This window comes from Canis lupus, chromosome 16 (genome assembly GCF_048164855.1).
Source record: "Canis lupus baileyi chromosome 16, mCanLup2.hap1, whole genome shotgun sequence".
Lineage (NCBI taxonomy): Eukaryota > Metazoa > Chordata > Mammalia > Carnivora > Canidae > Canis > Canis lupus.
In genome coordinates this window covers 40370980-40395867 of record NC_132853.1, presented here as the reverse complement: position 1 = coordinate 40395867, position 24888 = coordinate 40370980, and the positions used below count along the sequence as shown (strand labels likewise).

At 55.0% G+C, this 24888-nt stretch overlaps 1 protein-coding gene across 9 annotated transcripts in view; it reads left to right on the top strand.

The window, feature by feature from the left end:
• The window catches only part of LOC140606744 (uncharacterized protein C17orf113), a 53275-nt gene continuing 28387 nt past the window's right edge, over positions 1-24888 (top strand). For 3 of the 9 annotated variants that reach the window (XM_072780559.1, XM_072780558.1, XM_072780556.1), the window contains exons 1-2: positions 17711-18122; positions 23910-24161. In XM_072780559.1, coding sequence (XP_072636660.1) covers positions 17825-18122; positions 23910-24161 — 550 coding nt within the window. In that variant the 5' untranslated portion in view covers positions 17711-17824. Of the gene's footprint in view, positions 65-17709; positions 18123-22770; positions 22917-23909; positions 24162-24888 lie in introns of those variants that run through there. The other 6 variants (XM_072780561.1, XM_072780560.1, XM_072780563.1 and 3 more) reach the window with 5 other exon arrangements.

Genomic DNA, 24888 nt, shown 5'->3' with positions numbered 1-24888 from the left:
ATCCCCGCGCTCCCGAGCGCAGCGAGAGCAGGTGGCCGCGGCGGGCTCCGTCTCTGCCCTGCAGGTAAGTCAGCGACGCGGGCTGGTCCACGCTGAGGACTCGAGGGCAGGGGCGGGAGATCAAGGCAGCCCCCTCCACCTGTCCTCTTCCCTGGTCTCAAAAGTGGGGGACCCCCAAGGGACAATGAGGACAACCCTTTGGCTCTGCGCACGGACGCTGGGCATCTAAAGGGTGGAACTAAACTCTGGAGAAGTTTAGAGGCTCCTGGCTGGTTATCCCTGATGCCGGGGTGGGCTCTGAGGGGTGAGGAGGGACAGGGCCGGGCATTAGGCACGCAGCTTTCTGGAGGAGAGCAGGGTGAGGGTAGTGACTACAGTGCTCTGGGTAAGGACCCTCCAAGTGCAGCATCCTCTCCCCGCCCTTAGGGAGTGACGGAGTGACTCAATCAGCTTCTGTCCTGTGGGTAAATGAGGTAAGAGTGCTTAGCTGAGCTGGGACCTGTGTTTTCCAGTAAGCCCAGGGCATCCGCATCATTTGTTACACCTGGGTACAGATGTGCATGGGTGAGGGGGATTGAGGGAGCAAGGGATCGTCCAGATGGTCTGGGGAGCCCAGAGAGCCTGGGGACTGCCTAGTTACTTTCTGTGTTCATGTTCCAGAGCCAGGTGGAGAAGGTGATCACCGAAGAGAGCCTTATTGCAGAAACAGGGTGCATTTGTACCCTCTGTATTGGGATTTGGGTTGTAGGAAAGGAGTCCTGCCTCCTAGTACTCAGGGTAGGCTTCCTGGAAGAAGAGGTCCAAGGCTGACAGCTCAGATGTTGTGCTCAGAGCCACAAGGGAGAGTCAGACTTTGGGCATTGGTGCTGGACTGGGGTAGAGCAGAGGATTCCAGACTGTAGATAAAAGGGAGGTCTGGATCCAGCCAGGACCCCACAGACCTTCCAGAGGCCATCACAAGCCCAGGGACAGATAGAGATCCAACACAGGCTTCCTGTGTATGTCTAGTTTCCCCATTCAGTTGTCTCCTCTCACCACCCAAACTCTCATTGTCAGAAAGTTCTTTTTCGTATATGACCTTCATCCCTTCTGCTTCTGTGCTCACTTCTTGCTTCTGGGAGGCAGAGTGCTATAGTGGAAAAAGTGGGGTTGTTGAGGTCAGTTAGACTTGAGTTCTATCACCTGCACCCACCGTGTGACCTTGGACAAGATACTTAACCTCTTTGAGTTTGCTTCTCCACCTGTAAAATGGGGATAATAATAATAGAACCCACCTCATAGGGTGGCTGCAAGGATTATATGAGAATACGAATGGAGCGCACTTAGCAGAGTGTCTGGCGCCTGCTGAGAGCTCAACAAGTATAAGTGTCCCCTCGCGTGTAGGACAGCAAAGCCGATCTGCGGGGGGGGGGAGGGGGGGGGCTGAGGGGGGGTGGAAGGTTTTTTTTTAACTTGGCCAGAGAGAGCACCACCCTTCACCACCACCACCAGCCCCGGCCCCGTGCTGGTCCTGGATCTCAGCTGGACCTGGCTGGGCTGCCCAGGGCCCCTCTCCTCCTCTTTTCCTCGCCCTATTTTTTTGTCTCCAGGGTGAAGAGGGGGCCCCAATGGGGGAGGGGCCAGTGGCAGCAGGAGCCAGGGGCTTTGCCTCAAGGGAACAGAGTGACTTAGAGACCCAAATGAAAAAAAAAAAAAAAAAAAGCCCCGTTGTCATCACCTCCCTGCCTTCCCCACCTCCAGAAATCCAAAGTTGGTATCAAGCCGCACTAAATTTTTCCAGGAAGGTAAATAATACAAGTGACTGAAAATCCTGTTTGGGGGGTGGGGGTGGCCCAAGCTGCCCTCCAATGGAAAGATAGCTTCAGCTGCTGGCCTGAGCTCTGGAGGCTGCTGGGGAAGGCTGAATCCAGTAAGCACCCTTAAACCTGGGCAGGGGAGGAAGTGCCCGTGTCCACCCTGAGTGACTTCAAGGGCTCCACTCACATCCTCCTCTGGCCCTCCCGCTCCCTGTGGAGTGAGAGGCTCAGGGAATGAGCCTGTACATCTCCTTCAAGATCACATTCCCCAGACCTGTGGCTTGGGGGGGGTCCCTGCCCAGATGGTCACCTGCTTGCTGGTAGCCCATGCAAGCCTCTACCCTGGACCTATCCCCAGTGCAGGCTCTGCCACTGGTGTGTGCACCCCTAAAGCTGAGGGCACCTGATAATGGCTAAGGGGCAGTTGTTTGCAAGGCATGAGGGCGGAACCAGGATGTGAAGCTGGGCACCCACCCACATGCGTGCACCTGAGTCCCTTCTGGGGCAGAAAGGAGCTCTCCCTGCACAGCATCATTCTCCCAAAAAACTCCCGGGAGGCAGAGAGATCTAAATCGGAATGTGGTCTTCCAGGTTGTTATGAGAGTGTCCTTGTCAAGACAGGACAGTAGAACATATTTTAATTAAGAGTTTGTTGGCTCGGTTTCTACCTTTTATTTAGCTATTAAATATTTAGACATGTATATGTGGGCCCCCACTTATTCTCTTGCCCTCAGCCCTACAAGTGTTTGGGGTGAGCCTGGCCGCACCCGTATTGAAACTGCTATTCGGTGAATTCCCTTCCTACCCTCTGTGTCCCCCAGGAAAGTAGCAACCCCCTCCCCCCACAGTAAAACTGGGTTTAGGACACGCCCACCTAGACCAGGAAGGAGCTTCAAGGTGAAATGAAGACTGTCAGCTGTCACTGATGAGCAGTCCCCGCTTGGGCTCGCTAACCTCATTCTCCACCCCAAAATTGGGACAGTTTTTTCAAATGTCCTGTGACGCTTACGAGGGAACAGGGAATGGATGAGAGGAGAGAGTTGCTTTGGCTCCTGAGCACGGGGAGGGTGTGGGCTCTCTCTGGGCCTCAGGAGCTCAGCGGAGCTGCAGCAGCAGAGGGGGAGGGATACAAGACTGGGGGTGCTCAGGGATGCACCCCCCCACCACCCCTCCCGCTGCCCTTCTCAGAGAGAGAGGCACCGCAGCCAGGAAGGGGCTGTGCGTCCCTAACGTGGGTCCTCCCATAAGTCTGGATCTGGGGCTTTGGCTGGAGAGGAGTGTGGGGACCAGCTGGCCGGACAGTGGGAGTCATCCCTGGTGGGCATGAATGGCACACTGGTCTCAACTACCGTTGAGTGCCCTGTGGCACCTGGGCATACCGTCTGTTCAGAGGAGAGAGACGCATGGGCTCTTTGTGGCCATCTCTGACGCTCATTGACTCCGATTGGGCTCTTTGAGGATGAAACCTGCCGCCTTGGCCTCATTGGCGCCGGGAAGTATACTTGATGGAACTGGACACAGCCACACTCACACTCAGACACCCTCGCGCAGCCCGGCACACATGCCCACTACGTGAACTCGCAGATGGCGCTGTGTACAGTTGCACCCCCTACACCCGGCTCCAAGTGCAATCTCTAGGTATGGAGCCCCTACTGGCCCAGGCTGACACGGGCACCTGGGCCACCCGAGGGCTTCCACTGCAGCCACAGTCACACCCTCCCCGATCGGTGACTTTTCATTCACCTTGGGTGACCTGCCAGCTTCAGTGGCCAAGGGTTGGCTGACTTGAGGGTGGCTGGGGGCCAGACGCCTACAGTGCTTCGTGTAGGGGATAGAAGACGGCAGCAGTGCCCTCCCGGGACTCCCTGCAAACCCTATTGCATTGACATTCAGCTCCTCCATCCCCCACCTCCAAGTCTGTCCTGAGTGTCCCTAGGCCCTGAGTCTCTCAGCCTGCCTGTCCCTGTGTCCCCTGCTTGGGCCTTCCCCTGCTCTGATGCCTGTCATTTCCATCCGTCCCTCCTCTCTCCCAGTCTCTGGGGAGAGAAAAGCCATCTCTTTTTTGGTCTTTCTCTCTCTTTCCTTTTCTTTGGAGGAGCATCTCTGTCCCTCTCTAAGTCTCTCTTTTTTTTCTTGAAGATTTTATTTATCTATTCATGAGAGACACACAGAGAGAGGCAGAGACATAAGCAGAGGGAGAAGCAGGCTCCATGCAGGGAGCCCGATGTGGGACTCGATCTCAGGACCCCGGGATCATGACCTGAGCCGAAGGCAGACGCTCAACCACTGAGCCACCCAGGTGCCCCTCTTTCTTTTCCTCTGTGTGTCTCTGCCCTTCAATCTCTGTCTCACACACACACACACACACACACACACACATGCATGTGTACACACACACACATGCATACGCACATACACTTCCCCACACATACAGTCTCTCTCCTTATTTCTCAGCTCTATGCCTCCTGATTGTGTGGCATCTTATGAGTTTGTCTTCCTGTATTTACCTCTCTCCATCTCTGCCACTAAGTCTGCATGTGTGTCTCTCCGAACTCTCTCATACTCTCGGGAGGTGTCCCCCCGGAACAGAACAGTCAAATGTCTCTGCATGTGTAGAAGGACAGAGCATGGGGTGTGGTGCTGCCTTCACTTCTGGGCCGCTCCCCTCCCAGGCAAAAGAGGGGAGGAGGAATATCAGGTTCTGGAGAGGACAGATGCCAGCCTGCCTCCCCCGGTTCCTCTGCTGAGAACTTCTGAACTTGGGGGATTTGGCTCCAGACTTCTTCTTCTTCAGCCACAAGGCCCAGGGTCATAGCCTGGGAGCAGGGCTGGAGGTCCAGAGCAACAAGGACGAGAGCCCCTTGTCTGTCTGATTCATCTGATTGACCCTGAGCCAAAGAAAGGGTATTGGGGACTTGGAGTCTCCCTCAGAAGAGGCAGTGATCAGAGTGGGCCTGACTTGACACTTTCCCTTTCCTCGAAGCAGCCAAGCGCAGAGCACCCACCCCAGGCCCAAGCTTCCTGCTCCAAACCACCAGCATGCTCCCCGCCCTGTTCCAAACTCTTCCGCCAACTGCCCCCAGGGTGAGAGGCCTGCTCAGCCTTCCTGCCCTCTCCCCAGGCATCCCCACCTCAGCCGGCCTCTCCTCACTGCCCTGGCCTCTAGCACAGGAGCAGCTGTGTTGGCTGTTTATTTGACTAAGGTTTCCTTGGGTGGGGAGAGGCCCAAACCCACAGACACTTCTCCCCAGTTCAGATGCCCTGGCAAGAGGCCAGTCCTGGCCTGCCACGTCCCACCACCCTCACTGCCCTCCCCCAGGTCCCACCTGCCTCTTCTTTGTCCTCCTGACCTCAGTCCATGATTCCCCGGATGGCCTGATGCTAGCCACCCCTCCCACTGGATGGGCAGGATGGGCAGGTGTGAGCCACACTCCTTATCACCCCCATCCCTCACCTTGGGGAGGGGAAACATCTAGGGAAGGTATTAGGAACTGGAACCCTTGGGTTCTTTGGGGGTTCCCAAAGAGGAACATATCCCGTATGGTTTTCGGAGAGTGGGAGAAGTCTGCCCCTTTGCCTAATCCACTCTCATGGCTGAGGCTTGAGTCGTGGCTAGCGTGAGACTTGAACAGAGAAATGATGCTCTAATGGGCTCGGGACCTCCCAGGATCCATTCCAGAACCATCTCCTTGGGAGTCTAAGGTCCATGCCTGGATCGTGGTACCATACTATATACAGAACTGTCTCATCCTGCCCTCTGAGTGCCTGAAGAGGTAAGGAAATCCCCACTGAGGCAGAGTCTGGCCTTGAAACCAGGTCTCCTCACTCCCCACAGATAGGCCTCCTTACCAGCTTGAGCCAAACCTGCCGCTTGAGCAAAAAGAACCCACTTCTCCCTGCATCTCCCCCTCCCACATCCCCTCTGTCTTAACTGGCCTCCAAAAGAGGCTCTGCTCCCCACCCATGTCTCCTGTTGGAAAGGGAGTGTAGGGGCAGGTAGCATTCTTGTGACCTCATTCTGAGATCTGCTGTCCTAGTTAGCAGCTTCCTGAGGGGAGAAGGACACGAGAAGCTTTTAGATATGGTTTCAACCATCTGGGTGCTAATTGGGAATGCGACTGTCCCTTGGTTGAGTCTGGGACAGCTATTCCGGGGCTTCAGGATGAGGTGTGGAGGTGGGGAGGCTAGAGGGGAGGTCAGGAAGCTTCCCCATATAGCCTAGCCCACAGCCAAAAGTGGGAGCCAGGCAGTGGTGGGGGCAGCCTGGCTGGGAGGCAGCGGGTACAGTTGGCACGAGGACCTGAGCCTCGGGAAGTTGGGCAAGGGGCAGAGGTGAAACACGTCTGACATTGTCTTCTCTCTTCTCTCCTGCTAATGGGGCTCTCTGGAACTTGGAATCATGAGTAAGGGGGGCGGGGGGTGAGCAGAGGTGGAAGACTGTATCTCTGTCCTGTCCCTTTTTTCTCTCAAAGGCCCTTGTGAGCTCCAGCCCATTCCCCGGCCCCACACCCTCGTGACGCTGATTTATTCATTCATTCCACAAATATGTATTGAACACCTACTATGTGTTGTACTTGCTAGGCTTGCCCTGGGAATTCAGGAGGGGATAAGAGAGGGTGAAGAAGAAAGAGCTCGGGGAGGCAGGAAGGAAATCTATCTTAAGAAGGGCAGCGAAGGGAGACGCCTGGGTGGCTCAGTGGTTGGGTGTTGCCTTTGGCTCAGGTCACAATCCCAGGGTCTGGGGATCGAGTCCCACATCGGGCTCCCTGCAGGGAGCCTGCTTCTCCCTCCGCCTGTGTCTCTGCCTCTCTCTCTGTGTCTCTCATGAATAAATAAATAAAATCTTAAGGGATCCCTGGGTGGCGCAGCGGTTTAGCGCCTGCCTTTGGCCCAGGGCGCGATCCTGGAGACCCGGGATCGAATCCCACGTTGGGCTCCTGGTGCATGGAGCCTGCTTCTCCCTCTGCCTGTGTCTCTGCCTCTCTCTCTCTCTCTCTCTCTCTGTGACTATCATAAATAAATAAAATTTTTTAAAAAATAAAAATAAAAAATAAAATCTTAAAAAAAAAAAAAATAAGGTAGGAGCCAGGAGGAAAGGAGTGCTCCAGGCAGAAAGAACAGGGTATGAGAATGCTCCTGAGGTCAGAGGAACATTGCTGTGCTCCAGGGAGAGAAAGAGCCCAGTGTGGCTGGAGTGTCCTATGCAGGGGAGGGAGTGGTACAAAAACATCAGAGGGGCATAGGATCTTTTGACCTGGACATTTGGACCCCAGGATGTTTTGAATGCAAACATTTTAAACCAAAACATACCAGCACTGAAGATTTTTTTAGAAAGTGGTTTCCTGTTTTAACTCTTTTCATCCAATTTAATTCCTTGATCAGATTTTTCAGTTTTTCCTATATGGTACAGCTAAACACATAGCCATTTTTTTCATTCCATTTTAATCTTACTGGAATTATTTTCATCGACATCAATTCGGTATAGATTTTGCTGTCGCGATTTGATCCATCAATTAAAGGCTCCTGGCCTTTGTCTCAGCCATTGTGTAACTGATTGAGTAAGTGCATCCAATTTTGGAAGATCTAAATTTTCAAAAGCATTTGTGGTCAAGAATGGATTCTTCTGTCCATTTTAGTCAATGAGGAGTTTTTCTGTATCTGGTTCTAGCTGTCAGTTGTTAGCTCTACTGGTAATATTCTTAGGAGAGTTGTTTTTCTTTCTTTTTTTTTAAAGATTTTATTTATGAGACACCTGGGTGGCTCAGTGGTTTAGCGCCTGCCCTCAGCCCAGGGCATGATTCTGGAGTCCCGGGATCGAGTCCCACATCGGGCTCCCTGCATGGAGGCTGCTTCTCCTCTCTGTGCCTCTGTCTCTGCCTCTCTGTGTGTGTCTCTCATGAATAAATAAATAAAATCCTTAAAAAAAAAAAAAAAGAGGGGAGTCCCTGGGTGGCTCAGTGGTTTAGCGCCTGCCTTTGGCCCAGGGCGTGATCCTGGAGGCCCGGGATCGAGTTCCGCGTCAGGCTCCCGGTGCATGGAGCCTGCTTCTCCCTCTGCCTGTGTCTCTGCCTCTCTCTCTGTGTGTCTTTCATGAATCAATCAATAAATAAAATCTTAAAAAAAAAGAATTAAAAAAATAAAATAAAAAATAAAGATTTTATTTATTTATTTGAGAGAGAGAGAGAGAGAGAGCATGAGCAGGGGGAAAGGCAGAGGGAGAGGGAGAAGCTGATTCCTCACTGAGCAGGGAGCCCAATATGGGGCTGGATATTGAGACTCGATCCCCGGGTCCTGGGTCACGACCTGAGCTGAAGGCAGATGCTTAACTGACTGAGCCACCCAGGTGCTCTCAAGAGTTGCATTTCTTATCTCAGTAAATCTGTGGGAGGAGTCCAGTGGAAGGGCAGATCTGAAGAGCAGAAGGGTTTAAGGGAGACGGCAGAGGCCAGATATTCCAGGCTGGGGATAAGAAGAGGTGAGAGGGAAGGCTTTGGAAGTTTAGGGGAGGAGAGGGATGTGACTGGATTTGCCTTTTTGAAAGGCTCCTTTTGGTGCATGGAGAACAAACTGGGAAGGTGAGAGATGGAGAAGTGGAGGCAGGGAGGCTGGTGAGGAGGCTGTTATGTCAGTCTAGGTGGTAAAGAGGAGCCATAGATTGAAGAAAGATTGGGGAGACAGAAAGGGTGGGTAACCAGAGCAACCTCCATGTCATTCCCCACCCTCTCAGCCCCTGCCTGTCCCTTCCACTAGGGCCCCAGGCACCTTAGAGTCTGGCCACCTGGAATTTGCACGGGGTGGAGACCAAGGATGGGGTGTTGTCCTTGGGGCTGCCTCCCAGTCTGTCTCCTGGCTGAATGTAGCAGAGGAAGGGTCAGGGATGCCCTGCTGAGATTGGAGTGGGGGGCTGGTAGGGGTAGGGGACGGCCTGCAGATCCACCCAGCCAGAGCACGTGGCTGGAGAGGCCAGGGCAACCGCAGGCTTGGCGGTGAGACAGACCCAGACACAAGGCGCTTGTTTGGCTATGGCTCTGAGCTCAGGGTGTGACCCTGGGCAGGGGTACAAAGGGACCTCTGTCAATGCAGGGCACGGAGCCCACCTGGGCCAGGCCAGGAGCCCGAGAAGTGAGGGAGGTGGGCCTGGGGGTACTAGAGAGAGAAGCTGGAAGCGCTGTACATGCAAGGTTTGGGTGTTGTCCAAGGCAGTCCCTTCTTCTCCTTGATCCTCAGTTTCCTCACCAGTAAAATGGAATCTTCATCCCTGCCTCCCAGACCTGGTGCATTATCAGGACCCACTTCGTTGATGGACTAAAGCATCATCTTCATAGAATTGTGTATTTTTTTTTTGAATTGTGTATTTTAAAACATTATTTAAAAAACACACACAAAACAAACAAACACACATAGTGATTACCATGTACCTGTTTGCTGAGACCTTAATGACTATTGCCTTATTTAATCCCCCTAATAACCCTCTGAGAGAGGTACTATTTATTCTTTTTTTTTTAATTTTTATTTATTTATGATAGTCACACACACACACACACACACACACACAGAGGCAGAGACACAGGCAGAGGGAGAAGCAGGCTCCATGCACCGGGAGCCTGACGTGGGACTCAATCCCGGGTCTCCAGGATCGCGCCCTGGGCCAATGGCAGGTGCCGAACCGCTGCGCCACCCAGGGATCCCTATTCTTATTTTACAGATGGGGAAACCAAGGTACAGAGCTGGCCAAGGTCACACACAGTTAGGAAGTGGCAGACGTAGGATTGAACCCAGGCATTATGGCTATACTATGTTGCTTCCTTTTTTCTTTTTTTAAGATTATTTATTTATTCATGAGACACAGAGAGAGAGAGAGAGAGAGAGAGAGAGAGAGAAAGAGAGGCAGAGACACAGGCAGAGGGAGAATCAGGCTCCACTCAGGGACCCCGATGTGGAACTCGATCCCGGGTCTCTAGGATCACACCCTGGGCCGAAGGCAGTGCTAAACCGCTGAGCCACCCAGGCTGCCCTACTATGTTGCTTCCAAAGAGAAAGGAGTGGCTACCATCCCAGACACCTGGAGTGGGGGGGCCCTGATTCTTCAACAAGGGTAGGGGTGTATGCTGGCACACTTTTGCCTTGGAGAACCCAACTGTGCAATGTCTCCCCTCCCAGGGCCTGGCCCCTGGGGCAGGGAAGAGTGCAATAGGAGAGAGAGAGAGTCAGACTGTACAAGAGGAGCCCAGGATCAGAGACCTGGGGAAGGGACACAGCATGGATCTCTCAGAGCAGGTCACAACCCTATCACCTTTGGCACAGTTATGAGGGCATCTGTGCCCAGAAGAGGCGGGGGTAGATTTGCTATTCCTTCAACTAGGATGAGGCATACCCTTGTGCCATGTGGTCGGAGAAGCCAGCCCTACCCGAGAGCCCCGGGTCTGGCCGGGCATGAAGCATGGACAGAATGACACAGGGGCTTCAGCCAAGGGGCTGAGGTTGGCAAGGAAACAGATCCCAAGCCCACAGCAGTGAGGACCTTCGGGCTCCATGACAAGCCTAGGAACATGCTCAGGACCTGATGGGGAGAAAGAAGGCGCTTCCCAGACTGAGGGCAGAGACGGGTCAGTGTGTCCTGAAGCCGCAGGAGGTCCTGTGGGGGCATGGCTGGGGTGAGTAGTGGGGGGCTCTCAGTGCCAAGCTCTGAGCTCAGACTTCATCTTCTAGACACATCTCAAGATCTGCCTAATTTTCAGAATTACCCGGGTACTTTTTAGAAAGGCAGATGCTGGGCCTCACCCCAGCCCCTAAATCTGAGCCCCTAAAGTTGTAGCTCAGCACAGGATGCCAGAGACAAGCCCCCCAGGTGACACTCACATGGATAGGCACTTGGGAAAACTGTAGGGGAAGGGGTTCTCACCTTTGACTGCACACCAGGATCACCTTGGCAGAATTTAAAATCTCCTTTTCCAGGAGACACCCCAGCCCCATCCCACCAGAACCTCTGATCAGGAGGGGCCCTGTGATCAGATGCTTTCAGAGCTGCCCCTGTGATTCCAGTGAGTAGCCAGGGCTGAGGACCCTCAGGCAGGCCTGTCCTTCACATCAACCAGGTTTGGGTTGAACTGTCCTCTCCTGAGGGAGGCTGGCCACTCTTCCTCCCTGACCTTGTGTGGTTTACTTAGTGACTGTGACAATTGCCCCCAGATTGCAAGCGCCATAAAAGTCCCCTCAGGACTTTTGTTCATTGCTGGATCTCCTGGGTGAAGAATGGAGAGCCTGACTTACAGCAGGTGTCCAGCAGATGTTTATTCTGTGAGTTTACTGAGCCCCTACTCTGTGGCAGGCACAAAAGGAGGCACCTCCCTACATCGTCTCTTAATTTTCCCAACAACTACATGACATAGATATTATTGGGCCCACTTTACAGATCAGAGAGGTGAAGCCACTCACTTAAGGTCTGATGACTCCAGTGCGTGGTGTGTCCTGAGCTCCACACCACCTCCCAGCTGAGGCCATCGAGCAGCCCTGCCATGGGAAGCAGCCTGGGGGCCAGGGGACATGTTGAGCAGCCCATCCGGGGGCGTTCTTGGAACTTCTTGGCTCGTTTTGAAAGGACTCCTTCATGGCCTGCAAGGGCCGAGTGCTTCCACCCCCCTCCAGCGGATTTGAAAGGAGGACTCCTTGATGTGGTCGGCACTTCTCCCTGGCCAGCAAGGTAGACCATGGCCACCCCACCATCTCCCTCCCTCCAACTCAGGGTGACCCTGGGATCTTAGGGTCATTTTCTCCCTGCCTCCATTCTTCTGGATTCAGCTTCTAATACTGAGGAAGGGGAAGGGCCCCAAGGTCCAGTGGGGTGGGCTGGGGTGGGAGGATTCTGTTGAACAGAGTAACTAAATAAGAACATCAGGAAATGAAGGGTGGGTCGAGAAAATTCAAAGTTCTTAATTTCTGCAGGGTTGATCCTGGCTGGTAGTCAAAGCCTTTCCCAGCCTGCTCTGAATGCAGCCCTTTAAGTAAGAGGGAAGGTAGCCAAGGTCCAGGTGAGGACCCTCAGGCCCACAGGCTTTCCCTTCCCTCCCATGGGCAGTATGGGGAAGTCCTCCCAGCAGGCTGAATGCCTTCTTGATCGCCGCTATTGAAGTTAATATTCTAGGGAGGGGGCCACCCTGCTGTGGGCACCCCAGTTCCCACCTCCCTTTCCTCTAGCTCTGGCCTCTCCTATACAACCCAGGCAGCTTTGCGAAGTTGGGTGAGGAGGTTGAAATAATTTCCGTTGCATTGGCAACAAGCACAGGTTGGATATAGCTTTGGACCAGGAAAGAGTGAGGACAGGCTGGCAGCCTTGCAAGGCAAGATGATGGGCAGGAGGGGAGGTGTTTGGTCTGGACATGGGGATGGGCACCCTGGGCGGAAAGGGGAATTGTGGGTGACATTTTGGGGGTCCCACCCAGGCCCATTGGCCTTGTCTCTCTTCTTGCCCCCATTGGTCTCCCATGCACAGCTGTGAGGAAGTTCTTTCTACAGCCCTATCTTTGTCCCTCCTGCTGTAACTAGCAATGCCATCCTTCACACCACCATGGCTCTTTACAGCTTGCAGGGTTTTGTCTGTATGTTATCTTAGTTAATCTCCTCAGCTGTCAGCCTTGGGTCAGGGGAGTTACTAATGGTTATCGTTATGGTTATCCCCATTTCACAGACCAGGAAACTAAGGTGTGGAGCAAAGGGGTGCGTTCCTGGGCACAGGGTAGTAAGTGGCAGAGTTGTACCAAGTGCAGGTTTGCCCAATCTCAAGTTCCTTGAGTTCCCCTGAGGCCCTTCAAACTACTCCCCCAGACAACGCTCACCCTTCTTCCCTGACTCCTCCCCCTGCCATCTCACCACAACTCAGATGTAGCCCAGGCCCAGAGAGGTCATCCCCCTGCCTCTAGCCCAATGCAGTGGAGCCTCCAAGTGGCCAGTATCTGGAGATCATCTGGCCACGGTCCAAGAGAAGGTGATGGTGGCGGTTGGGGGAGTCAATGGTGTCAGCTGCTGCTGCTTCTTTTTGAGCAAAGACTTTTAAAGTTTAATGTGATAATCTCGTCCTGATCACTGCAGACTGAGGACCTCATGCTCATCCAAGAATCCATCACCAGTCTCACATGAGGAACAGGGGGGCTCCACTGGGCCCTCCTGCCTCCCCGCCCCCTATCCTCATGTATGCTGAGGTGGACTGAGCCTTTTGGTTTGGTTTTAGTAGAAAGAAGATGGTTCTAGATCGTGGGAGGGATGATTTGGGCCTCCCTACCTCCAGACCTGGACAACTGGATCCCGATCCTTCCCTTCGACATCTGCGTAGTTAGTGTTCTGGGCAGGTAGGAAAGAGCTGCCCATGAGTCTGGGTGGGAGGCCGGTCAGAGGGCATAGAAAGTCAGCCCAGCCAGGGATGCAGGAAGTCATGACAGCCCCCGCTCCATTTTGCTGTCCGGGAAACCGAGGCCTGCTGCCGTTGCCTCCACATCATGCCTGCCCAGAAGTAAACCAATTAACACCGTGTCTGGTTCTGTGTTCCCAGCGCCTGTCTCATTATTTGGGGATTTATGTCTCGGTCACTGTGAAGGACGACTGTCCCGGTTTCCACTGGGGGGAGCCTGGCCAGCCCTGGAGCTCAGCAGGGTAGGAGGTGGTGCCATCCTGCTTGGGGCAGGATGGGGATTTAATTTCAGGGGGATTTGCAACCAGTGGGGAGCCGCCCTGGGCACATGGTGGCTCTGGGCTATTTTAGGAGGCAAAAGGCTGGCCCCGTTGGGGGAGGGATCATGGCAGATTTGTTCAAGTCTTCAGTGATTCTGCTCTTTTGGTGGGAACAGAAAGGAGCTGTGATGGATGGGACAGGCCCACCTGAGGCTGAGGGTTCTCTCACCCTCCTGGAACCCAGGGGCCCGGAATTACTCTGCATTCCCCAAGCCCAGTTGGGGCCATGAGCAGAATAGAAGGCAGATGGCTGGGCAGGGGCCTATGGCTCCTTGCCTGAGTCCCTTTGCTATGGGCTTTGCTTCAGCTGGAACTCTTGTTACCATTAGTATGAGTGATTAGTGTAACCATCTCATAATTTTGGGGGAGAAATTATATTTATTGGGCACTCAGGGAAGGCCCCACAGGGCTGGGAATAGGACTCAGCCTTAAAGCAGGCACAACCAGGCTCCTGTCCTGTGCAGGCCAGTTCCAAGCTGGTACCATGTGCCAGGCAAGTCCCGTCTCTACTCTGAGCCCCAGCGCCCTGTCCCTCAAGCCGGTCCCCTAACACCTCATTAATGATGTTCATATTATTGGCCAAATGCATGTATGTCAGGCACTCTGCAGGGCTGATCTCCTATTACCCTGTGCATTGCTGTTATGTATTCATACCCCATTTTATAGGTAAGGACACTGAAGCTCAGAGAGGGAAAGTAACTTGCCTCAGCCCACACAGCCAGAGTAAGGACCCCGTCCATTTCTGGTGCTCACAATGAGAGTTGGTTCATTCCTCAAATCCAACCACATGTATTGGTGGATTTGTGTGCCAGACACTTCTAGGGCCGGGGGATCCTCACAGATATGGCAGAGGAAGAGGAGCTAACAGGATGAGACTGGACTGTACTGAGAACTGAGTGGTCCAACTAGACTCGGCTTTGCTTGGACTGATGGTCACTTTCCGACCAGGGAAGGCAATAACCCAGGGCCTGAAGCCCTCCTCTGGTGAGTGGTAGGTGGGCAAGAAGCACCAGTACCACCTGGCACTTCCAGCTCCCATTATTATGAAGAGGCTTTCCATGTTTCCTTCTTTCCCATCCCACTGTTACTGGACAAAAGTCCCCAGAGAATATTAAGATAAGGCCTTCAGAGGCACAAGGACCCAGAGCAGAGAGCGTAGGACTTGGAGTCAACTTGGGTGGGTTTCAACTCCACCCCTTTCTAACTGTGTGGCCTCTGGCAGTTGAACTAGATCAGAGCCTCCCTTTCCTTACTTTCAAAGTAAGGAGAGAAATACCGACCTTTCTGGACTCTGGGAGGATAAAGGTGTGGGAAGAATACAGAAGGCCCACAATTAATGACAGTGTTTTGTCTGTGTGCAGGGTTGGAGTTTGGGGGTGTGTTATTCCTAGGTATCTAGGTGAAGCCACGTCTTTGCAGTGGCACTAAGCTGGCACCTGTGGTCTTGTTGAATGATTTCAACAGGCTGGGCAGAACGGGAGCACCAGCAAGCCTAAGCCTAAGGTCTGGTGCTCACAGTGCAAGAAATTGCTCTTGGCGACTAGATGGGGAGGCTGAGTTTGCCAGCAAATCACGTGTGAAAATAGCCCTGGGGGGTGGTGGTATGGACCTCCCACCCCCAGTTCTGTACAGAGCTGACTCAAGAGTGCAGAAAAGTTAAGAGATGAATAGAAAACAGGGTTGAGAATGGGGAAAAGTGATTCTCTCCCTTGTTCTGTTCTAAGGACATTGAAAGCCTAAATCAGGGGCTTAGGTTGTGATCCCAGGATCCTGGGATTAAGCCCTGCATCAGGCTCCCTGCTCAGCAAGGAGCCTGCTTCTCCCTCTCCCTCTGCTCCTCCGCCTGCTTGTGCTCTCTCACTCTCTCTATATATATCAAATGAAAAAATAAAATCTAAGAAAGAAAGGAAAGGAAAAAAAGCAAGCAAGCCTAAATCAGTTTAGAGGGATATGACCAGGATAATAATACCACTCCACCCCACCCCGAAACAAATTGTTATTAAGTTGCTTATTTCAGGTGGGTTGGTCACAAGCAAGGGCATGAATAAAGGCCTAGAACTACCTCCTCTTAGTGCAGAGCAGTGGCTGGAGCGGGATTTGGGGAAGACATTTCAATACAATGTGAAAAGTACAGTGTTAGGGACCCATACAAAGTGTCCTAGGAGCACATAGGAGTGGCTTCCTGGGGGATCCCTGGGTGGCGCAGCGGTTTGGCGCCTGCCTTTGGCCCAGGGCGCGATCCTGGAGACCCAGGATCGAATCCCACATCGGGCTCCCGGTGCATGGAGCCTGCTTCTCCCTCTGCCTGTGTCTCTGCCTCTCTCTCTCTCTCTCTCTCTGTGACTATCATAAATAAATAAAAAATTTTAAAAAAAGGAGTGGCTTCCTGGAGGAGGTGACCATCTCAGGGGAAGAAGAATTGAGGGAAATGGGTCTCTTTAGCTGGGAGAAGAGAGCCCTTAGGAAGAAGCTGCCAGGGCAGCCCTGGTGGTGCAGCGGTTTGGCGCCGTCTGCAGCCCAGGGCGTGATCCTGGAGACCCGGGATCGAGTCCCGCATCGGGCTCCCTGCATGGTGCCCTATTCTCCCTCTGCCTGTGTCTCTGCCTCTCTCTCTAGCTGTGTCTCTATGAATAAAAAAAAAAGAAAAGAAAGGAAGAAGCTGCCAGCCCTGTTCAGTGGGCTGTGGAAGGGGGTGTGTGTTTCTTCTAAATGACCCAGGAGTGGATCCAGGACCTGTGCATGAGCATTCTAGGAAAGCAGCTTTCCAGCCCCCCATATCCATGAGATTCCTGTCACTGACAACCACCCAATAATGGAATATTCTGTCTTGTGAGGCAGTGAGCTCCCTATCTTTGGCATATGCAAGCAGAGGCCAGAGGGGACAGGATGACCTCGAAGACCTCTTCCAAATCTGAGCAACTGTGATTCTCCATGGACAGACACAGGATGTGGACTGTGCCGGTCAGAGGTGTGACTGGATCAAGTGAGAGGACGGGTGTGCTGCCGGATGGCGAGGGGCATGTGTACCATGACAGTCAGCCCCACCCTGAGCCTTTTTTATAGTAACCACTTTATTAAGATCTCATTCACACAGCATACAATTCCCCAGCTGAAGTGTGCAGTGTAATACGGATTTGCTTTTAGAGTGGAAATGAACTCATGCATTCATTCAGCAACTGTTTATCGAGCATCTGTTAGCTACGCATCAGGCTTTGGGCTGGTGCTTTAGACACGTAGGAGATAAAGGCTGTGCCCTCACGGGGAGACAGGTAAGTGTCCAAGCAGAAGAAGGACATCTTGGGAGATGTGCCAAAAGGGAAGTAAACCCGAGACTGGAACAAGGAATAGTTGGGCTGTGACAGTGGGGTCTGGGGAGGTGACACTGGAGCTGAGGCCTGAGCCTTGAGGAAACAAGCCTGTGAAGGTCAGGGGAGCGTTCCAGGCAGGGGGAACAGCAGGGGCAAAGGCCTCAAGACAGGAGTGAGTTGGTGGGTGTGAGGTACAGGAAGAAGTTCTGCGAAACTGAGCAGCAGCCAGGTGCCCTGCCCCAGGGGGCGAGGCTTGGCCAGGGCTCCCCTTGGTGGGACTTCCTCTTTCCAGGGCCTGGTAAACACAAGGCCTGCCCTGAGCACCATGGGGGGGTGAGCAGCACTGACACATCTTCTTTGGATATACAAGAGCCATTCTATCCTCTTTCTTTGAGACTCGCCTCCTTACCCCATTACTGCCTCTCCATTAAACAGAAGGACGGCAGAGCGTTCTCAGGAGGTCATACCTGAGGCCCCCCGCCTGCCCCTGCTTGGCTTCATGCTCCTGCACTGTGCCACCACCCTGGGCCAGACGCCATGCACTGATTCCCTGGGAGAAATCAGAAAAGAATCCCAACGGCAGGCATGGGTGAAGTTTTCCCCACTGGCTGTCTCCTCTGACCTGCAGAAAGGGATCCTAGGAGTCTGGAGTCTCCCACTTGATGCTCACTTCCTGCATGACTTCGGGCCACTTACTTAACATCCCCGTCTTTCAGCTTCCTGGTCTGTAAAATGGGGATCAAACCAGTTCAGGGAGAGTGGTTATGAGGATTGATGCCATCTCTCCCGGTACCCAGTAGGTGCTCCCTGAATGTCAGCTTTCTCCTTCTCTCCGAGCTCCCCACCCCACCCAGAAAAGAGGCGATTTAAAGGGGGTGGGGAGATCACAGCAGAGCCCTGGGAGGTGGCCACTTTGGGACTCCCTTTCCCGATCCCTAGGACCCTTCAGACGCCAAGGGGCATTCATGCCTGGCGGGGGAAGGGTAAGGATACTCACCAATGGGCCCAGCCCTTCTGCAAGGAGCACCCCTGGGTCTCCCCTCGTCTTTCCTCCCCGGGAGCCCTGCCGCGCAGCTCCTTCCCGGGGTCTCGCCTGTGCTCGGCTCCCAGCGGCGCGGCTCCTGGCACCTGCTCGGCGCCGGCCGGCCGGGGGCGGGCTCGGGAGACCGGCCGCCGTGCTGGGACTCGCAGGCCGGGACTCACCCGCCGCGCACCTCCAGGAGCCGAGAATCCGGATCGTCCCGGGTGGCCGAGGGCAGCTGGATGCGGCCCCGCTCGGGTCGCGAGCGCCGTTCAGGTAGGCGCCGGCGCTGGCCGCGGCCCGCACTCCCGGCTGCCCATCCCGGACGGAGCCCGCTGGGGCTGAGCGCCCAGGGGGCCGCGGCGCGAGCGGGGCGCGGGGGTGCTGTGGGTGGCTCTGTAGGGCTCAGGGACCCTGCCCCACCGTGTGGGGTGAGGGAGGTGGGCAGCCAAGAACTGCACCGTAGTGAACCGCCGAGGTTGGGAGATGGCAAGAAGGACTTCCAGTTCCCCCTAGGGGAAGGGAGGCTGGAAGCCCCAGGGCAGAGAGGGTGAGACCCCCCACCCTACGGAGGGGACAGTTCTCTGAAGACAAGGAGCTCAGCCAAATCACTCCCTTTCATTTCCTAAGGAAACGAAAGAACCCCCAAATCAATCCATCCTTATCAGCCCCTGGGATAAAGTAGAATGGAAGGAGTAGGGGAGGGGTGATTGCCTATTGTGTTTTTGGGGGTGCAAACAGCACACCTGCCCCCCCCCCTCCACTGATATGATTCCTGGTCATTGGAGGCCTTCCTGTCCGCCCTTCCCCCTCCAAGCCCAGCTGCCTCATCTTCAGCAAAGGGCATAGGTGGGGCTCTCCTGGCCTGCCTTCTACCCAGAACTCTCAAACAGACTGGGGACTCCCAACCCTCCTCCCCCTGGCTCCTTGGACTCACGCCCCAGCCCCAGCTTGGAAGCGCTGATGGTGGAGGCATCACTGGCAGGGAATGGGGTTTGAGGGAGCCACCGCTCAGCCTGGGGAAAGCTGGGCTGGACAAGCAGGTCACAGATGAGGAGACCAGGGACCAAGATCCTGGGCCCTGGTGGTAAGAGGGGTGGGGGTCTAGGGGATCTCCAGCACAACAGGTCAGGTTTCCCAGGACTTGCCTGGCAACAGAGGCTAGAAATGGGGGTGCCAAGGCTAATACTCTCTTCTTAACCACCTTCCCCCCATCATCATCTTAGAGGCAAGGAGAGTTGCAGATTAGATAGCAAGAAGGACTTCCTTCCTGGGGGTGGCTTGAGGCTCTTTTGAGGGAGTATCACTGCCCAGGAGAGGCAGCCCCTATCTTTGGGGGTGTCAGGATGGCAGGAGGCCCTCTGGGACACCCAGCCACTAGGGGTGAGGACAGAGCAGGCTGGGGGAGGAGAGGTGTTGGGGGATGGTGACCTCATCTCTGGACCATGGCTCTCCCTCACCTCCCATGCCCTCTCTCTCCCTTCCTTAGAGCTGAGTGTTGGCTTTCAGCACCTCTTAGCCAGTTTACTCCACAAATCCCCAGCACCCAGCATCTCCAGGGGAAGGTGTTGGGCATTCTCTGTCACCACTTTGGATGGTTGGATGGGAAGACAGACATGGCTGCCTTGGTTTGCCCCCCCCCCCCCCACCGCTGGCTCCTGATACCTGGAGTGGAGGAGCTGTTGCCCCATCCCAGGGCCTCCGACTCTGACAAAGCAGGGAGGTATGGGCTGGGGGTTGGCATGGCAGGTCCCAAAGGGCCATCCTACTCCTCTAGGTGGGAGTCTCTGGCTCCTCCAGGGAGTCTTGGGTGTGACCTGGGTGTGACTCCAGCTCTCTGAGCCCACAGGATGGCTGGGGCAGATGCCACCCTGTTAGTGGCCATGCACTGAAGTGGCTAATACCCTCCTCCTCACCCTAGAAAGCTGTCAGCCTTGGGAGTGGGGAGGTGGCAGGAGAGACCAAAATGCTCAGTGGTGGCTCCTCAGGGGCACTGACCCGGGCCCAGGAGGGCTCACACTCTGCTAGGACAAGAACAGACAAGGCCTCTCTTCTTCCAGACACTTCTCTCTGCAGCTGGGTTGGTGGGGAAGGGCAGGATCCCCAACTCCTGTTGGTGATCCTGTGAGTGAGAGGGATGGGGGCTGCCATGGTGTGCACCCCCTCCCCCTGCATCACGTGATGGGAGAGGACTGGCCCCACTCACCTGCCTCTCTTTTCAACTCTGAGCCTTCATTTCCTCATTTGTAAAGCCTCACAGGGTTGTTGTGAGGGTTAATGGAGATGCTGTTTGGCCAGAGGGCAAGGAGCACTCACCAGGTCTTTCTCCATACCCACCCCGCCTTCCTCTGGTGGCTGGAACAGACAAATACGACCTGGTCTTCCCCTCACCCCCACCTTAGAAGCAGCTGCTCTGTGTTGCAGTGGCAACACAGCCTGCAAAGGACCTGAGAGATTACCCCGGCCCCACCCCCTCTCTTTAAAGAGGGAAAACTGAAGCCCAGAGGCACAGGGACTAGCCTAAAGTTGGCCAGCCAGCTGGGCTCCCTTCTCAGAGGCAGGGCCTAGGACCTGGCTGGGGAAGGTAGGAGGGTAGATGTTGGCAGGCATGGGGGAAAATACCAGAGTGTAATTGGGCTCATTAAGGATTTAGTGAGGGAGCCCTTCATGCCGTGCCAAAGGCTGGGGACAGGCCTAGAACCTTCCTCTCCTGTTAACCCTCTGGCAAAAGCAGCTCTTTCCTGAGGACCCCTTCCCCAGGCTGCAGCTGAAAAAACTCCCTGCTTGGCACTGTGTGGCTTCCAAGGTCCCTTTCCAGCCCTCTTTGGACAGGCGGGCCAAGAACTCCACCCTACTGCCTTGCCGAGGGCCCCATGGAAACCCAAGCTGAAGTCCATTCATCATGGCAAAAGGGGTGGAGGTGGAGCCTGGGTGCTCCCTCCACCCCCCCCCCCCCCCAGTTCCCTATGGATGGACAGACAGACAGGCAGCAGCCCTGGCCTCCATCAGCTCTCCAGCTCTGGTGTGAACCTGTCTTTAAATGAGTGGCTCCCTCCACAATCCAACCCTGCTGCAGCTCTAGCCCTCTCTCAGGGAATGTGGGAGCAGGAGGGCTTTACCCCCTTCCTGTGCAAACCGCAGACAGACACCTGGGTACGTGCATGCTCTTTCCCCTGCTTTCACTTGGTCTTTCCAGAACTCAGCTGAGGTTCTGTTCTTGGGCTTTCTTCACATCCCTCCCTCCCAGCCTCTCTGGCTCCAACCCCTTCTGGCCAGGGTGTGGCCCCTGTTAGGGGCTGGGCATCCCGAGGGTCTTCTCAGGAGTTTCCTAGAATCTGTAGGGTCTTCTCAGGAGTTTCCTAGAATCTGTAACACCCCCACCCCCAACTAGAAGTTCAAAAGAGGGCTTGGCAGGCTTTAAGGAGAGGTAGGATAGGTCAGTGGTTAAGGATTTGGGCTCCAGGGTCAGATTGTCTGGCTACGAAACTTCTCAATGCCTGTTCTCTAATCTATGAGGTGGGATAATAGGTTAATAATAGTGCCCACCTCATGGGGTTGTTATGAAGTTTAAAAGAGATCCTATGTATAAAGCGCCTGGCACATAGTAAGCTCTCAATAAATGGGGTTGTAAATCTAAAGAGGTGGCCTGGGCAGCTGGGTAAAGAAGTAGTCAAGGAAGCTTCTAGAAACAGCTCTTCACTGTGTTTCCATGTACTTTGAAGCAAGTCCACCCCCCTATTCTGGGACTCAATTTCCTTTTCTGTAAAAGAAAATGCACCAGCCAGGCCCTGTCCAAGTATAGGTCCAGCTAGGGTGAGTCATCCTGCTTCTTTATAGGGACCAGGGCAGGGGGTGCTGGCCTGCTGATGCTAACCGCAGGGGTTAGACAGATGTGTATGCGCCCTCAAAAGTGTCCACTCCTCCACATTTTCTGGCTGGGAATCATGGCTTAGCTGGGTTGGTGTGGCTCCTGAGGGGACAGCTGGGAAGGCTGGGTCAGGCAGGGCAGGTTGCAGCAGGCCAGCAGCCTGGCCAGAGGAACACAATTAGCCCCGGAATCCAGGCAGGCCCTGTGAGCCCAGAGGCTGTATATCACAGAGGTTTAATCAGCCCCCGGCAGATATTTGTCGGCTCTCTTGGGCCATGTCCTCAGCCTGCCTGTCATAAGTTGCACCAAGATTTCAAAATCCCCCTGTCCCCTCCCTGGCCGGGCCGGCCATTCTCCTCCTAGGGGTGGCCAGGAAAATCTCAGGCCCCTGAAGCCTCTTCCCCACTGGCACGTTGGACCCCTCCTAAAACACTTGCACCCCGAACTTTCTCCCTGGTCCTTCCTCCTGCTGCCAGAGTGGGGGACGACTCGTGCAGGCAGGAATGTGACTCTGAGAACCTCCACCTAGAGCTGAGAAAGTGCAGAATGGAGGTGGGGACTCAGCCTAGGAGGGGGTCCCTCACAAGGTGATGGGAGTGACCTCCCAGGGTGCCCTCTGTGAGCAGAACTGTGCCCTGGACCCCAGACACAGTGCCCGGGAGGCTGGCGGAGCTCGGGGTAGGGGTGGCAGCCTGCCTGCCCCGGGAGTGCAGGAGCGGGGTCCTCCTTCCCGGGAAGGGTCCGGAGCTCCAGCCCTTAGCTTCCCGCGAGCTGTTCGCTGCGCCACCTGGAGGCTGTCGCTGGTACTGCATCCTCGCCGGGGCCCCAGGCTCGCGGGCCGCCGCGCTCAGGCACCCAGGAAAGCCCGTGGGTCCGGCCTTCCACGTAGCAGTTTCTTAGTTCCGTCGCACCAGGTGGCCTGCACAACAGAAATGTATTGCCTCACGTCCCGGAAGCTAGAGGTCCAAAATCAAGGTGTCCTCAGGGGGGGTTTCCTCTGCGGGCTCTGAGGAAGTCACGTGTCCCCGCCAGCGCGGCTCAGGCCCTGCCCGCAGGAAGCCCCTCGTGTGCAGCACAGGCAGGGAGCGGGCACACAGGCCCAGGAAGTGAAAATGAACACAGTTCGGTGTGAGAAAGGGAGCTGGCAACCCCAGAATAGCGCAGGTCAGAGCTGAGGAGTCGGGCAGGAACGTTCCAGAGAAGTGAGTTGGAATGGAAAGATGACATCTGTGTGTGGCAGATGAGGGGTCTGGAGGGGTGGGGTGGTGTGTGTGTGTGTGTGTGTGTGTGTGTGTGTGTGTGTGACAGAGAGAGAGAGAGAGAGAGAGAGAGAAGAGGCTGTGCTCAGCAGACACAGGCAGGAAGGCCCAGGTTGCTACTGAAAATATCAACTGTTGCCACGGCCTGGGTGGCCAACACAGCAAGGGACATCTGGAGCCACGTGGGTCAGGGGTGGGGATGGCTTCACACGCTGTCAGTGTTTGTGAATGTCACCCGGCCAGGCACTGGGCACAGGGAGGTAGGGTTTCTGCACTCACCCCTCTGGCTAGTGGTTGCAGCAAGCGCCACATGCCTGCCTGTCACAGGACTGTCAGCGCCTGCTGTGGGGCTGAGAATAGGGCCCTGGCTTCCCCCAGTGTCACTCCCCTAACCTCACTGCTGCCTCTTCCTCCATGATCCCCCGGCCCCCAAAATCCAAGTCTTCCTCTCTGAGCTTTGCTCTGTGGCCAGGCCCCCAGGTGTCAGCCTCTGGGTGTGTGGACACATGTGACACTCTTCCAGATGTTCCTGTGTTTTATTTTTATTATTTTTTAAAGATTTTATTTATTTATTCATGAAAGACACAGAGAGAGAGAAAGAGGCAGAGACACGGGCAGAGGGAGAAGCAGGCTCCATGCAGGGAGCCTGACGTGGGACCCCATCCCGGGACTCCAGGACCACGCCCTGGGCCGAAGGCAGGTGCTAAACCGCTGAGCCACCCAGGGATTCCCTGTCCCTGTGTTTTAATGCTGCTTTGTTTGAAATGGACCCTGCCATGCTCCCTTTTGCCACCCTTGTGTTGGGAATGTTCAAAAGCCGGGGAGTTTCACCTGGGACACAGGACGGAGGTGTCTCCATGACTTGAACTCCTCTTGCTCCTTCTGTGTGTTCACAACACTCAGCCTGTTTACTGGTCTCCCTCTTTATCTGCTCAGGTATGAAGCGGCCACTGAGTCCCTCTCCCCCGGGTGAGAAGGAGCCCCCCACATCTGGAGCTACGGAGTGCCCCCCTCGGCCCTCAGAACCGCCTAAGCCCAAGCGGGAGAGGAAGCGGCCATCCTACACTCTCTGTGATGTCTGCAACATCCAGCTGAACTCAGCAGCCCAGGCCCAGGTGCACTGTGGGGGGCGCGCCCACCAGCGGCGGCTTCGGCAGCTCAGCTTGGGGAAGACCCCCACAGGGCCAGGTCAGTGTGGAGGGGCAGAGGGACGCTGCTCCCACAGGCTTCTTCTGGGCCCCATGATAGGCTCTGGGTCTGTGGCCTCTCTCTGGGGAGGGTCTTGGGTCTGGGGTGCCCTCAATGGGGTCTCGGGGTCACAAGTCTCCCTGACACATCTGGACAACCTTCCATAGGGTCTCTCAGGATCTGAGGGTCTTCAGGACTGAGGGCTTCTCTTCAGGTCTTTTTGGGGTGTGAGAGCTCTCCCTGTGGGGTCTCTTGGGGCCAGGACTCCTAAAACATTTGTCCAGTCTGAAGCCCCCTGGCATGGAGAGTCTTTCTGATCAGGGGTAGCCTGGGCTCCTGCTCTAGTCTCTGAAGGTCAGCAAGGTACATGACACTCCTGCTGAGGGACAGGGAAAGCCCCTCTTCCTTTGAAGGCTGGACTCCTGGCCAGGATTTCTGCTTCTCCCTGGCTAGGGTGACTTTGCAGAGGTTTGGCTGGCAACAGGGCAGATTTCTGGGGGAAATGGGTGAATGCATTCATGAAGGTGATTCCAACTGACAGGCATATAGGGGCCATGGGGAAAACAAGGAGAGGCAGGCTGCTGGCTGGCAGGGGAAACAGGTTCAGAACCAGGCCCAGTGTGGGAGATGGTCAGGGCCAGAACTTCTACCTGGTTCTTGACAGTAGCCACCAGAAGCCTACTTTGCAGCCTGGGCTGGTAGCTTTGCCAGAGGGCTACACTCTGAA